The sequence below is a fragment of the Panthera leo genome, chromosome D4 (assembly GCF_018350215.1).
Source record: "Panthera leo isolate Ple1 chromosome D4, P.leo_Ple1_pat1.1, whole genome shotgun sequence".
In the NCBI taxonomy this organism is placed as follows: domain Eukaryota; kingdom Metazoa; phylum Chordata; class Mammalia; order Carnivora; family Felidae; genus Panthera; species Panthera leo.
Genome location: NC_056691.1, coordinates 83,915,200 through 83,931,567, shown reverse-complemented (window position 1 = coordinate 83,931,567; position 16,368 = coordinate 83,915,200). Strand labels below are relative to the sequence as shown.

The following is a 16,368-nucleotide window of genomic DNA, read 5'->3' as shown; positions in this document are numbered from 1 at the left end:
AAAGAAAGAAAGAAAGAAAGAAAGAAAAGAAAGGAAGGAAAAGAAAGAGAAAGAAAGAAAGAAAGAAAGAAAGAAAGAAAGAAAGAAAGAAAAGAAGGAAGGAAGGAAAAGAAAGAGAAAGAAAGAAGGAAAGAAAAGAAAAGAAGAAAGAAAGAAAGAAAGAAAGAAAGAAAGAAAGAAAGAAAGAAAGAAAGAAAAGGAAGGGAGGGGGGGAGGGAGGGAGAAAACAAGGCACCTGGGTGGCTCAGTTGGTTAAGTATCTGGCTTTTGATTTCAGCTCAGGGCATGGACTTGCAGTTTGTGAGATTGAGCCTCACGTTGGGCTCTAAGCTGATAGTGCCGAGCCTACTTGCGATTCTCTCTCTCTCTCCCTCTCTGTGACTCTCCCCTGCTCGTGCACACTTTCAAATGGAATAAATAAACATTTAGGGGGCACCTAGGTGGCTCAGTTGGTTAAGCATCCAACTTCAGCTCAGGTCATGATCTCACAGTTTGTGAGTTCAGGCCCCAAATCGGGCTTTGTGCTGACGGCTCAGAGCCTGGAGCCTGCTTCGGACTCTGTGGCTCCTTCTCTCTCTGCCCCTCCCCCGCTTGTGCTCTGTCTCTGTCTCTCAAAAATAAACGTTAAAAAAAATTTTTTTTAATAATAAACAAACAAACAAAAAAAGAACCTAATATATTCTCATTACTTCAAATTCATGGTATGTTTTTATCTACCTACATGGATTTTAATGACATTTAAGTGGTCTAGCATCCTCATGTTGATTACTTTTAATGGCCAAACTGTATTATATTTAATGTAAAGAGTAGAGCCAAAAAATGTAAATCACATCAAAATCTTCAGAATGTCACAACTTCCCTGAGTCTCGTCTTCCTTCTACCTATAAAAGTAAGGGCAATATTACCTAGAAGGAGTATAAATAGAAAGTTGTAAAATTTGAAATTCTGATATTGTTCTCAGCAAATGACAATTTATAAAAGAACTCATAACAAAAATGAATAATAATACTACATTACACCACAAAACAAACTCGAAGTATTTTCAGCTACAGAGTAAAAATGACTCCTCTAAGCATATGTCTACACAGCCAAAATCAGAAATATTGAAACAGCTAATTAAGTATGTAGAGGCTAAAATTTTTAAATATATAAAAGAAACTATTACTCTAAACTTTTTGAGTCTGAGCTCTTTCATGATAATGAATGCTAGTACTTGGATTTTAAGCCTTTTGATTCTTCTTTTGTTCTAGGTCTTATATTCACCTTCCTTTATTAAAATTATAAAAATAGTGTATTGTTATGAAAGGCAGCTTAGAATATCAGTTCTAACATTTTGGTCTTAGGACTCTCTCACATTCTTTTGTTGTTGTTGTTAGGACACTTTGACATTCTTAAAAACTATTGCCCCTCAGAGCCTGTTTATGTTGGTTGTGCCTATTGATAGTTACCAGATCATAAATTACAACTGAAAACAAACATAAATATTTATATATTAATTCATTTAAACATATCCATTAAATGGTAACACAAATAACTCTTTTTTAATGAAAAAGTATTTCCCAAAGTAAAAAACAAGTAGAGTGACACTGACATTTTTACGAATTCCTTTAACATGTGGCTTAACAGAACACCTCTGGATTCTCATATGCTTCTACTTTCAATCTGTTGTGGTATGTATTCTGGTTGAAGTATATAAAGCTGGCCTCACACAGACATGTAGTTGGAAATGGGAAGATATTTTAATATAACAGCCTTTTCAGATAACTGGGGACATTCTTCTGTGCTACCACACCAAATCTTGACAAGGAGTATTTTAAAGGTAAGCTACAATTTGGAATGTGACACCAAATCAATGAACTTTTTGTACTCTGTTACATTAAAATTAGTTGGTCTGTCTTTCTTGCACTTTAAATGATTTTTGTAACATCATGTATTCATCACCTGGAAAATATTGGTGTAATTAGATACACAGATCTTCCACAGGTTGACACATTTCAATACATAATATTAAAAAACCACAATCTTAATAATACCACCAATCTCCCCAGAAAAGTCCTTACGTATCAGAAAGCTGTCAAGGTCATGGAGGTGGATACAAGTTTTCCGAAATTCTGATTTTTATATGAAAGCGTGAATTTTATCATTGGCAATAAAGTCTATTGTCAGTTGTTTTCCTTGAAGTGATAGGCTCACTCTGTTAATTTTCAAGAAATGCCTGCCAAATACCCAAATCTGAATAACTACAGTTTTTGTCAGTCATTCTTTCAAGCAAAAATGGTGTTTTGTGAAGAACAAACAAGAAAAGAAACAGCTAGTTAAGCTCACAGCTCCAATAACCATACAAGTGCTTTTCCTTGAGACACTTCACCACATTTCAGAATGCAGGAGAAATGAGTTAGGGGTATTTCATATTTCCTCAGAATTTTAGACAGATGTGTACTCAGGGTTGAGATGTAATTAAATAATTTTTACTGCTTCATGAAAGACACTCTAAGTAAAGCTTTCTAACTAACGGAGTATACAGTGACCACTAAGACTTTGCTATCACTGCTCTGCTTCATGCTAAGGCTCCAGCAAATTTACCCACCTTGGCCTGTGCACCATCAGTGTCAATGTCGACACAGAGAAAAGACAACAACCTTTTACTATTATGAAAACAGTTCTGACATCATACCCTGCAGCCCCCAAAAGGGCCTTAAGGGCCCTTAGTGGTCCATGAAGACTATACTCTGAAAATTGCTCATTTAGAACAGTACTTCTCAAATCAGGCTACTTTGTGCCCCAAGGGATCATTTGGCACTATCTGGAGACATTTTTGGTTGTCACAACCAGAGCGGAAGAAGAGGGGTGCTGTGCTCCTGGTAGAGGCCAGAGATGCCACTAAACATCCTATAATGCACAGAACGGGCTTGCGTAACAAAAAGAGTTACCTGGCCCCAAATGCCAATAGTGTGGAGGATCAGAAACCTTGGTTCAGAAAAAACAAAGAATTTTTTTATAAAAAAGAAAAAGAATCTAAAAACCCAGTACTCAGTACAAAAAACTACTGCTAGCATTTTGGTAGTTCTTTCCTGAACTTTCTCTATGATCGGTTTTGTAATGTTTCATTATCTTATATGTGGAAGTTCTTTAGGATAAATTTTCCAAAATTTTCCATGTTATTTCACATGCTTTAGAGGATTTAAAATCCAGTTGCATAAATTCTGAGTGGTTGCATCAAAATGCATGTAGGAATTCTAGTTTCCAATTCTCAGGTTGTTTCTTGTTTTCTGCCGAATCAATGTTATGGAGAACACCGGTATAAATGTTATGGACAACACCAGTATAAATGCTATTAGAAGCACAAGACTTTCTGCATACATGGAACTGTTTCCTTACGATTCATTCCTAAAGTGGACTAACTGAACCACATTGAGTTTTGAATTTTCAAGGCCTTCTATCCTGCTGCCAAATCATGCCCCAAAGTGCTAGAACAACTGGTACTATCACCAACAGACACGGAAGACTGCCAATGTCACCCATGAATGGGATCATTTTTAGGTCACTCTCATTTCTACTTCTTACCATGAGTTACTTCATCCATGTCTGGACTAGTGACAGAATCTTTACCCCCAAAATCAGAGCTGCACTCAGATCTCAGGTCTTCAATCTTATTGGGAATATCCTCGGAGGTTGCACTTATGCCTTTAAAATAAATAAAGTAAAAAATAAATAGCAAGAAGAACAAAATAACCACACAAAAAGTATATGAAGTTTGGAGAAATGTAAATATTCTCAAATTTTTTGTGTCCCAGTTTTATACATGTGAGACATTGGGTATCATATCCTTTTTATTGTACTACTGCCTAAATACGTTTACCTTGATTTGTACAACATAATCACAAGTATCATGTGGTATCTAAATACAGTAGCAGAGGCCACCAAGAACAGATAGAATTAGAGAGAGAACACGCACAGACCGTTGGCCAATTACTTCAACAGACTCCATAGAGCCACGTATTAAGTTCTCAGAGATTTAAGGTCCCTCAGAAACAATTCTGTTTCCAGAAAATTCCTCAACTCGTAAATAAAACATCTCTCTCTGTTAGCAATTTTATAAATGGGGAGGTGGGAACACACCTTGCAATCCTTATTCCTTAAAACAAGACAGACATACCCGACACAACACTGAGGCCTGGTGTGCTGGGGCGGGAACTGACCTCCCTGACATCCGTATCATCAGATGTGCTGCCCAGTCCAGAACAGCTCTCCAGTTCTTGTAGACGTTCCTCCTGCTTTAGATCCGGGGCCTCTAAATAGAAGACATGAGGCGCCACATTAGTGATTCTGTTAGTATGCCACAGTTTCAGCTTGTGACCCAGATGAGGAAAGCTACCAGAGCATGAATGAAATCATTGTAAACAGATTTCTAAGTCTGGGCCAGTTAGCACAGCTGATCAGATCGAGTGTTAAAGAAGTTGAGGTTGTGATTTTCATCCCAATATGAGCCAGTCTATCGTGCAAAAGTGAAAACTCCGCCTGCAGATCACTAATCTCATAAAGTATGCTGTTGGTTAACAAGTAAACTCAACAAGAAAATACAGAATAGCTTAGCATTAAACCAACTATTTTCTAAAAAATAACTCCTATGGATGCTCAATAGATGGTAAGCTAATCCTACTGTCTCCTTATCTAAAGGTTAGCATGTCTGAATGCATTAATATTATAAAACACATATCAGAATCACTTAACTATTCTTGAGCCGAGCAGATCACAAAGAATGTAATTCAGACATACAGTTACTTAAATCTGCATTTTGGTAGTTGACATTTCATTGAAAGCAAAGATTTATCTTCATAATCAGCAAAGCAGAAATGCAATACGTAAGAAAAGAGAAAGTACAAAACACTTTATATGCATTTATGATAATCCTGCACAAAATAATTCTCAGGACTCCAGTGTCTCAATTTCAGTACATTTCAAAAATATACTAGATACCTTTTAAAGAGTCAAGTTCTCCCCAGGATAAATCTAGGCATGCTTACCAGACACCCAACCGCTCAGGGTCCAAGTTGTACTGCTATTCCTATTTCGTGACGAGTTAGTGGGAGATACCAAACTCAATGTCCCACACAGAACTCCGGTGAGTTGCTAACAAATGCTTACAAGTAACTACACACAGAGTCAAAAAGCACCTGCCATCTTTGCCTATGTCCCGCAACACTGCATTTTTTCTTGATGGACAGAAAATGCCTTAACCTAACTGTCCATTTGAAATTCTTAGCAATGTGATTGCCTCACACTTAACAAAATGTACATGATACAGAAATTAAGATACCTTACATTTAAAACTTCTGTGCAAATCAGAAAGCAAACAATGACGGCATACTAACCTGAGTCACTTGGCAATACCTCTACACTCCAAGCTTCGCTTGTTGTCTCTGATATGGTAGAACCAGTGCAGGGGTCAAGAAGCACTGACCCTGAACCTGGCAGGCACAGTAAACTGCCTAACATGTTCTCTGCTGCTGCACCTGTATAACCAGTGGGGAGCAAAGGGTTAACGAAGATCCTGATGGAAAGAGCAGTGATCATGGAGAAGGACCAAACGCTAAACCAACACATAATCTCTACTCTACCCACAAGAAGGAAGCCAAGGTAAGTGTGATTTCAATCAATAACACCACTAAAATCACAAATTTCCCACTTTGGTCACAAAGGCACATGCTCCTTTTCCTCAGTTTCCTCCTGTTCACCTTGGACTCTTCATAGAGAAAACACACATTAGATCATTTCAGCTAGCTTTCATCTTGGTTTTTTAGCAAATTTTTACGTGTGTCCCTAAGTATCTAAAATGTACAGTCCTAACAGGGATTAAAACCTCTCAAACAGAGACACTTAACCACAGAAAGGTATACTGGCCAGATACGTTTTCTTCTGGCACATCAGCCACATATTCAGAGCAATAAAATATATTTGCAGGAAAATACACATCTTCTGGAACGCTCACTCCACTGCAAATATAGCTCATTGCTCAAAGAGAGCTTATTGCCAGAAAAAATACTACTTTGGCACCAGAAGCAAAGTAATGCAGAACCAATTAACAAGTCTATTTACACCACTGAAAAATACCAATAGAAAGGACTGAACATTATAATACACCTGTGTTAAAAATACTCAAGTTCAGAATGCTCCACTACTTCTGATTACGCCTAATAAAAGAACAATGCTACTTCAGTGCCTGAAAAAACTTCTGGCAAACGGTTACTGGTAAAAGTTACATTTTTAAAGATACATCGTGAAATAATTACAAATAAAATAATGTCTGGAACTTGCCTAAACAGAACTGGGTTGGGTTGGGGAGAGGATAAAAGGGTAGTGGGTGAGAGAAGAGATGAAACAAAACCAGCCACCTGTGTCTGTGTAACAGTTGAAAACGAGTGATGTGCACAGAGTTCCTTATTCTCTCTTGTATCTGCCTGAGAGGTTCCATGATTTAAAGAGAAAACGAAGATGGTGCTTATGAGACTGTATGAAACCTTTCAGAGCTCACAAAACGGTATCCTAAAAAGGGTGAATTTTAAATTATGGACGTTGTACCTCAATAAACTTGGTACTAAAAAAAAGAAAAAAGTAGTTACTCTTTGGAACTGAATTAATCCTTCCGGGAATTTTTTTTTTTTTTTTTTTTTTTTTTTTAAGTAAGCTCTATGACTTGAACTCATGAACTTGATATCACGAGTCACATGTTTTACTGAATGAGCCAGTCAGGTGCCACATTAAATTCAATTTTTGGAGAATCTCAATATTATATTATTCTGAAAGTTTTAGGGCTATAATCTGTTAAGAATTTCCATCTTCACGTAATGTGCTTAGTTTCAAAAGAATATCCTAAGAATATGTACTATGTCCTGAAAACAAGAAGCTAATTCAGAAGATTAGTTTCTTTTTTGGTGGGGGAGGGGGAGTTAAGTGCAGGCAGGGAAAACACTACCTACATTTAGGCAAAGAAAAAAAATACACAAGTGCCTGGTTACATACACTTTTCTCAGTTCCCCAGTTAGTGCGAACACACACACCATGTCTGTCAGAGGCTGAAGTTCCCACCCATGAAGGGCAGGTGGATATGAATAACTAAATACCAATCTTCCAGAGAAATTTAACAGCAGTTACCTGCAATTTCTTGTAAGCGATCTTCATCAATGTTAGGGTCGAAATCACTTCCTAAGACATCTGTACTCCACGTCTCACTCACTGTTTCTGATATATCTCTATCATCTGTCAGTCCCATCATGTCACGTATTTCAAACTTTCTTAGCTTATCATCAAGATTATCTTGTGTTGTAGCTATCAAAAACAAAATTAAGCACTTTAAAAATGGTAGCACAGCTATAATTTTTTAAATCAACTTTAAAGATACATATTTTATCATTAACACAGAGCATGCAGTACCAAAACACTGCATCATTGCCCTATAAATGTACTCTTTCACCTTCTGAACTTTCAGCAATATGTACCCCCACTTCTGGTAGATTAACTGGGGTAATTTCTGCAGTGTGACTTTGATAAAAAACAAAAACAAAAACAAAAACAAACAAACAAACAAAAAAAAACGGGAAACATTCCCCTCTTTGTCTTTGCAAAGGCCTTGTTACTTGCTTTGGCCAAAAGAGTAAGGAGGAAGTGTACCAGTTTCAAGGCTAGGCCTTAAAAGTCCTTATAAACTTCTGCTCTCTTTTCACCCTTGCTTCTCCCATGAGAATAAGCTTAAGTTAATCTGCTGGAGGATGAGGGACCACACAAAACACAGCAAAGGTCATCCTAGAGCAGCTCCTCACGGGCCAACTGTCCCCCAGCTAAGATTAGCAGAGCTCCCTACTGGTGACTATAGATACATGAGTTTGCCCAGTCCAAATCAGAACCTCCCAGCTGACCCACAGACTTGAGAGCACAAATAAATGTTTATTGTTGTAAAGTCACTAAGTTTTGAGGTGGTTTGGTATGTAGCATTACTCTGGCGATAATCAACTGATAAACCCATACTAAAAAAAAAAAACTTTTGTTTGACTTGAATACATCCACCTGATACTAGTTTTCTCTCTTCCCTTGACTAATGACAAGCAGTCTATAATTTGCCTCAATTTACTTCTTAACCTAGTGTTCACAAAATGTAGACCACCAACCACTTACAAGATCAATCACCTAGAGGGCTTGTTAAAAAAGTGATATTCTTGGGGGCGCCTGGGGCTCAGTCGATTAAGCGTCGACTCTTGCTTTCGGCTCAGGTCATGATCTCCTGGTTTGTGGGTTTGAGCCCCACATTGGGATCTACACTGGCAGTGCGAAGCCTGCTTGGGATTCTCTCTCTCCCTCTCTCTCTCTCTGCCCCTCTCCTGTTCATGCTCTCTCTCAAAATAAATAAACTTAAAAAAAAAAAAAAAAAAAGGTGATATTCTTTCAACTTCTGTCTTAAGCTACTATTTTAGGTTTCTCTCTTTTTTTTTTTAATTTTTTTTTTTTAATGTTTATTTATTTTTGAGACAGAGAGAGACACAGCATGAGCAGGGAAGGGGCAGAGAGACAGGGAGACACAGAATGTGAAGCAGGCTCCAGGCTCTGAGCTATCAGCACAGAGCCCGACGCGGGGCTCGAACCCACAAACTGTGAGATCATGACCTGAGCCGAAGTCAAACGCTTAACCGACTGAGCCACCCAGGCGCCCCTAGGTTTCTCTCTTATTTGCAGAAAATTTAAACCTAATTGACACAAGGACAAACTAATTCAGTAAAATTTAACATTACATTTATTCAAGCCACACATATCCCAACTAGCAACGCTCTTTTCCTTTCCAAAAATGGACTGCACCAGGATTTCTGGAAATGAGATATGGGAAATGGCCTTTTTTTTTTTTTTATTTCCCAGGTAATTTCTATGCTCACTCAGGTCTCAGAATCATTGCCTCAGACCCAGTTGATCTGCATCTGCCGTCAACACTCCTTTGAAGGCCATCAGTGATCTTTTTTTTAAGTTTATTTATTTCTTATTAGAGAGAGAGAGAGAGAGAAAGAATGAACAGGGCAGGGACAGAGACAAAGGGGGAGAGAGAGAATCCCAAACAGGCTCCACAATGCCAGTGCAGAGCCCCAGGTGGGGCTCGATCCCACGAACTGTGAGATCATGACCTGAGCCTAAATCAAGAATCGGATGCTTAACTGACTGAGCCACCCAGGCTCCCCATGATCTTTAAATGGACAAATCCAAACAACTTTTTCAAACTAATCTTCCTAGAGCACAAAAGGGATCCATCTACTTCTCAGTCCTTACCCCGCATTATTCCCCTACCTGCTAGTTCCTGAGTAAGTACTATGGTTTCCCACCTCTACGACTTGCTTATACTACTCTATTCCTTCACCTAGAATGCCCTGTCTTTCGTTTCTGCCAACACAATGCCAGCCAGACTTTAAGGCTAGCGTTATTTCCCACTAAGCTTTTCCCTACACTTTAAGCCACATGTATCTCTAACTCAGAACTGCTAAAGCACTTTTATGATACTGTTAATTATTTGTGTACCATCCTCTCCCTATCTTAAGTTCCTTAAGCCCTAAGTATTTATCTTCATATCCTTTAAAATGTCAGTACTACAGAACTAAAATGCCAAATATTATAGAATTCAAGCAATTCATTTTAATTATTCTATGTAATTTAAGCCTAAAAAATTCACTTACCATCCAAACATTTTTAGGAACTCAAAGAACCATGTATAAATGCAGGTTTAACGGTCATTATATAATCAGCTTAAATTTATTCTTTTACTGAACACAGCTAGCCTACATGGAAACACAGTTTATCTCGCAACCAGGTAAATTCTCTGCTACTTGAGCAACTGTGTTCAACTTAACTTTACCTTGCTCATGCTCCAATAGCTGTAGAGCTTCGACTCCATTGCTCCCAGAAGGTCCTGCTCCAAGTTCTGATACAGACTCTCCTTCCAGGTCTAGAGAAGATACCGAATTGGAGCGATTTGAAGGACCTAGAGAAATGTTTCAACTGTGAGTGAGCTTTTTAATACTCGTGAGCCACCATGCAACTTTTCATGCCTTGATAACAGACAACAGATTAAGATGCTTTCATTTGTTTGTTTTTATTAAGGTGTTTTTAATACTGCATTTGTACCTTAAAAATATAAATGCCCTTTAAGCCAGCAATTGTGCTTCTAAGAATTTATCCTAAGAAAACAATTCAAAAATTCATGTAAGGTTGCTTGTTGAAGGGCTTTTTATAATTCTTGAAAAGTGGAAGCAACCTATATGTTTAACCACAGAAGAACGTTTAAGTAAATTATGCCAATTTGAAGTTAAAGAAAAAAAATTAAAAACCTAGGCTATTTAAGAATGTTAAATTACAAAGAGAAATATCACTGCTATACTGTTAGACAAAAAATGGTTACAAAAAAACATAAACCTAATTTGGCTATAAATAAACCAAATTACTGTTACTAATAGAATGGTAAAATTACAGATGATTCCATTTATGTTCTGCATTTTCTAGAATGACTATATATTACCTATTCTGAAAAGTTAGAGAAAAAGAAGTTATTATTTTATGTTTGAAATGATAGTAAACTTGGGCTTTTTTCATTAAAAAAGTTTGTCCTTGTCCATGAAATGATGAATTCTCAATCTTAGCTTTCAACTTTCTATTTTATTCCTACTTCCATTCTATCTTCCTGCTTTATCAAGGTATGAGTGTGTGAATAAAGAAATACAGAACATTAAAAGTATACACAACATCCTGAAATACTAGTGAGTCCATTTATTTCCCACTTAGACATGCATTATCCTCTAAAGGAGCTCTATAAGCATTGGTATATATCAATACTACAGAAACTTGGTATTATTCAAGCCTCAATAAAGACATATCTTCTCCATTGTATACGATCAAAGGTCTCTTGCAATCTTTTTCTTTTTTAAATTTTTTTCTTAAAATCTTAATTTATTCTAGAAACAATCTTTATAGCCAACTGTTCAAGATCATTAGAAGAAAACTTCATTACTCTCCCCAGGGAGAGAAACAGATGGTATAATTATAATTTATAAGGCTCCTTTAAAGATCGCAAAACAAAGTATTACTTGAATCACACAACTCTTTGAATGAAGTAACCCTTCACCTTCAGATATTCCTTCCAGATTATCACTGCAGAGGGAAAAGCGCAAGGTTTTATCAGGTTTACCGTGGAGTTTGTTTTCATCGACAGGGACATCTCCTTGTCCTCCATCCGAAAGTTGCATGTTTAGGACCTGAAAAATAAAATGCCTTTGGTTTATCACAACTGAAAGACAGATTACTGATATGAAAACAGACCGCAACAAATGCATATTACGAGATTCTGATCAAGCTTTTAAGTACCCCTAGAATAAAAGTTTATCAGTTAAAAAAAACCTGAACCTATGCCTTTCCATCACCCAGTGTCAGAGATTGAACAATCAGGTATCAGTGACTGGTGGGTAGGATCATAAAAATCAAAAGGCTTCGGAATCAGCAGTGGGGTCTGTCTGGTTCTGCCATATACCAACTATGTAATCTTGGGTAAATTTATTTACCCTAAACCTCAGTTTCTTGATTTCTAAAACAGCAATAGTAACAGTATGCATGCCATGGAGTTGTTGAGGGTTAAATAAAAAAATGCACAGAAATCATTTTGCACGGTAAAATGACATTAAATTTGCAGTACATTTTTTCAAAAGTTAATAAACTAATTCAACAGAAAGAAAACATAGGAACAGACTATCCTGTAGGCATCAGAATTCAATCAGTCTAGTTTGAACCTTGCCTTGATCACCATATACACAGCCACAAAAGTCCATACCAGAAGCTACAGTGTTTTCAGAGCCATCTCTAGCTTAGAGCTGATGGCCTTTTAAAAATGTTTTCTATTTGTTAGATGACTCCCAAATAACATAATTACTTTTCAATCCCCACAAGCCTCGTAACTCAGCTTTATATGTGTATCTTCAACTGAATGAAGAATTGAGGGCTTTGCTGGAAGTCAGCATGTTTTAAGCACACCCGGAACTCAAAATCACAGCCACCGTGCTCCTAGGCTACTGGTAAAACATGAAGGAAGAATAGTATCCTCCCATGAAAAGGAAAAACAAACAACCGCTCTAGGTGCTTTTGGCCCTGCATTTAAATGAGTAAATTAAAGGGTTTTTAACGACTCTATACGTTTACTCAGGTGATGCTTTTAAAGTCATTTAAAAATAGAATTTTTTTCCTACTTGCTGGAAATTAAACGTGGACATAAAACTTTCACATTTTGTATTTTTAAGATAACTTGGATCTTTAAACTCCTAGTGAGCAATGTGTAAAGAATCTTCAGGAAAAATCTATCCAAAGGTCTAGAGAGCGATTTGATTAACGGCAAACAAAAGGCTCCTCCTACCACAGTGGAGAGACTGCCCTGCAAGGGGATACAGGCTGCTGTCCGCGAGGCTGCCAGAACTGTGAGCTGGGGGAAGGCTAACAGGGAAGGCAGAGTGCCACAGAGTTCCCTGGCTGAAATTCAGTGGTTGTTTTTCCTCCTTCAGCATTCCCCTGGTTCTGGTAAGGCTTTTATTACATTCTGGAGTTCCTAAAAAGTTGATTCTGACAGTTTTTGCCAGCTCATTTGTGTGTGTGTGTGTGTGTGTGTGTGTGTGTGTGTGGACAGAGTTCTGGAGCTGGACAGAATTCTTTCGTATGGGTCATGCCACAGTTCCAAACACCGCCTTACCAACCACCATCGTCACTTTATCAACCACTATAACTGGTCCCTTTGTCCCAGGCCAGGAATTTTTCTTGACTAATAAGCAGTCACTGTTGAATATAAAATGATGCTTCTTTTATATTTCTTCTTTCCTTTTGCCTCTGTCCCAAGCTCTTCTGTTTACAAATATCTTAAAAGTGATGCCCACACCCCAACTCCATTTCTTCAAAATATTTTACTTTCTTAGTTTTCTTTTCAGTTATCTCTTCCATTTCTTCCTAACCAACCAAAGAACAGAAAATATTTCTAAAGAATGTCTGGCTCTTTAAAGCAGCAATACCACTAGTTTATCATTAAAAAGAAAAGAAAAAAAATTTCCTACAGGTCAATGTCCATACCACAATTTCCCAGCTTCCTATCTCTTCTATACTATTAGGAAAATTCCTCCTGGTGTGGACCTAATCACCAATGACAGTGCTATTGATATGTTAATGTGAAAGGCCCCTGAAACGTTCATAGGGAATTTGGCATTTTAATGCATTCATTAAACACATACTGACTTATACATAAGAGACCATTAATTAGAAAAAAGAAGTAAGTTTCTTAACACTGATGGCTATAAGTTAAATGTAACAATACGTTCATACCTCATTTTCGGACATCATCCCTGGAGTGAGCTGGGGACCTGTCCCTAAGGAAATGACCAACACCTCTTCAGGCTGCACTTCCTGGATGGTTTCTTGAGATGACCCTTCATGGTCCATATGTAAGTCCATTAGCACACTGGTGCGGCTTCTACTCCGAGTTGCTAATAAAAAGATTTTCAAATACAATAATTTAGAGAACAAGACAAAACAAAGAAAATGGTACACTAAACACAAAAATATATTTTCTATTAATGTAGGACTTTTGCATATGCACAAAAAAAGGGTGGTGAGAATATGAATTAAAACAAAACCCTCCACCTTCCCAGTTCTCTGCTGATAACTAACACAGATCCTCCTTCAAAACTGATAGAAACAGGGGCGCCTGGGTGGCTCAGTCGGTTAAGTGTCCGACTTCAGCTCAGGTCATGATCTCACCGTCTGTGAGTTCGAGCCCCGCGTCAGGCTCTGTGCTGACAGTTCAGAGCCTGGAGCCTGCTTCGGATTCTGTGTCTCCCTCTCTCTCTGACCCTCCCCTGTTCATGCTCTGTCTCTGTCTCAAAAAATAAATAAACATTAAAAAAAAATTAAAAAAAAAAAAGATTTGGGGCGCCTGGGTGGCGCAGTCGGTTAAGCGTCCGACTTCAGCCAGGTCACGATCTCGCGGTCTGTGAGTTCGAGCCCCGCGTCAGGCTCTGGGCTGATGGCTCGGAGCCTGGAGCCTGTTTCCGATTCTGTGTCTCCCTCTCTCTCTGCCCCTCCCCTGTTCATGCTCTGTCTCTCTCTGTCCCAAAAATAAATAAGAAAAAAAAAAAAAAAAAAAAAAAAAGATTTAAAACAAAACTGATAGAAACATTGATCTGTGTGCACCTACCAGGAAGTGACACACAGATGAGCGCACCTGCAGAACAGCAAACACATCTCTCAACTGAAGACTTGGGGTAACAAAAAAAGCATTACCTTATTTCTTATCAGTGTACCTTCAACTCTTTCTCCTGGAAAATGACTGAACTGCCACAGGTCTCCCATACTAATAACTGAACTTACAATCATTTGAAAATTTCATATAGAGGGGCGCCTGAGTGGCTCAGTCGGTTAAGCGTCTGACTTCGGCTCAGGTCATGACCTCATGATGCATGAGTTCTAGGCCCACACTGGGCTCTATGCTGACAGCTGGGAGCCTGGAGCCTGGTTCAGATTCTGTGTGTGTGTCTCTCTCTCTGCCCCTCCCCCGTGCTCACTCTCACTCTCGCTCTCTCTCTCTCAAAAATGAATAAACATCAAAAAGAAAATTTCATATAGAAATCTGCTAGCCATGGGGCGCCTGGGTGGCGCAGTCGGTTGAGCGTCCGACTTCAGCCAGGTCACGATCTCGCGGTCCGTGAGTTCGAGCCCCGCGTCAGGCTCTGGGCTGATGGCTCGGAGCCTGGAGCCTATTTCCGATTCTGTGTCTCCCTCTCTCTCTGCCCCTTCCCCGTTCATGCTCTGTCTCTCTCTGTCCCAAAAATAAATAAAAAACGTTGAAAAAAAAAAAAATTTAGAAATCTGCTAGCCATATAACGTATACTAATTAGACAATCATTGACAAAATCAGAATCAGTTTTTGAAAACACATTGATTTTCCTGAAAAGTATTAACTTCTTTTCAAAGATGCAGAAAAAAAGATTTCCCTATGTTTGAGTAGAAGTTTCTCCTCTGCTTTATGGAAACATTCTAAATTAGTAAAAAATCTAATTATTTTGGGATTTTTCTTCCTCCTACCTATAAGTACACAAGTAATACTTTTTTCTAAAATAATCTGTCAGGGCGCCTGGGTGGCTGAGTTGGTTGGGCATCTGACTCGTTTTTGGCTCAGGTGATGATCTCTCAGGTTCGTGGGTTCAAGCCGTAGGTAGGGTTCCGCACTGGCAGGGCAGAGCCTGCTTGGGATTCTCTGTCTGTCTGTCTCTCTCTCTCTCTGCCCCTCCCCTGCTTGCACACACTCTTCTCTCTCTCTCTATAAACTTAAAAAAAAAATACAACAAATAATCCATCCCACACATCTTACAAGAACTTTTAGACACCGAAAGACTTAGTTTGACAATTTCTCTACAAATTTAAGTCTCCTGTGATAAATTCAATTTTCTTTCAGAGGGCAATAAAATTTGGTACAACTAGAATACTAAACAGAAATTCTATTTCAGTGCAAAATAATCAAAAGTACAGACATAAAGCAAAAACGCTCTGTAGCAACAAGTCTTTCAACCTCACTTTGAATGACAGTTGACCTACTTGAAGACAGAATTATAAAGAATCCTCTCTACACAATGCTGTAGATGTGTTCATTAATCACTCTTACTTTCAAAATTCAGAGCACACATCAATTTCCCAAAGTGTAACCCAGGTTCACTCCCACCTTTATTTGCTGACCCTCACTGTTTTCTAACGAACTGTGAAATTAAATTCAACTTCATGAACAACTTATGAATCTTAAGCAACAAACTTTATAATTTATAAAAATGCAAGTAACAAAAATCCATATAGCAATTTACATAAAGCAAAAGCAACATCCACACAGAGCACAGTTTCATAAACTATTTCTTAAATGAAAGTTATATAAGAACAGGAAGAACAGCCTATTACGCACAAAATGGGGTTACTAGAGTAATATGAGCAGTTAGATTAGTGGCTGAGGAATCCCAGAGAGTGATGGCTGCTAACTGTTGTCCTGGGTTGCAAAAGCATTAAACAGAAAGAAAATCAACCCTCTGAATAATGGGCACATTTTTTAAAAATATGAAATAAATTCAGTGACCAGGTCATATGACTATACAAAGTATATGGGGCAAACATCTGAATATTTACTTTCCGTTATACCCATATTTAATGACACTTCTAGATGACAAGAAATGAAAGAACTCATGTGCAGGAGTGAATAATGGAGGAAAAAAATCTCTGATTTACCAAAAATCATTCATTTCTTGTTAAAAAAGTGCAAATAGGCTATAATATTAAAAATCC

At 38.0% G+C, this 16,368-nt stretch overlaps 1 protein-coding gene across 7 annotated transcripts in view; it reads right to left on the bottom strand.

Annotated features, from left to right (window-relative positions):
• GAPVD1 (GTPase activating protein and VPS9 domains 1) overlaps positions 1 to 16,368 on the bottom strand; it is a 72,057-nt gene that overhangs the window by 20,779 nt on the left and 34,910 nt on the right. For 3 of the 7 annotated variants that reach the window (XM_042914180.1, XM_042914185.1, XM_042914182.1), the window contains exons 7-13: positions 13,372 to 13,532; positions 11,147 to 11,276; positions 9,884 to 10,009; positions 7,153 to 7,326; positions 5,373 to 5,513; positions 4,157 to 4,291; positions 3,565 to 3,684 (exon numbers count right to left, since the gene is read on the bottom strand). In XM_042914180.1, coding sequence (XP_042770114.1) covers positions 3,565 to 3,684; positions 4,157 to 4,291; positions 5,373 to 5,513; positions 7,153 to 7,326; positions 9,884 to 10,009; positions 11,147 to 11,276; positions 13,372 to 13,532 — 987 coding nt within the window. Of the gene's footprint in view, positions 1 to 3,564; positions 3,685 to 4,156; positions 4,292 to 5,372; positions 5,514 to 7,152; positions 7,327 to 9,883; positions 10,010 to 11,146; positions 11,277 to 13,371; positions 13,533 to 16,368 lie in introns of those variants that run through there. The other 4 variants (XM_042914181.1, XM_042914184.1, XM_042914186.1 and 1 more) reach the window with 3 other exon arrangements.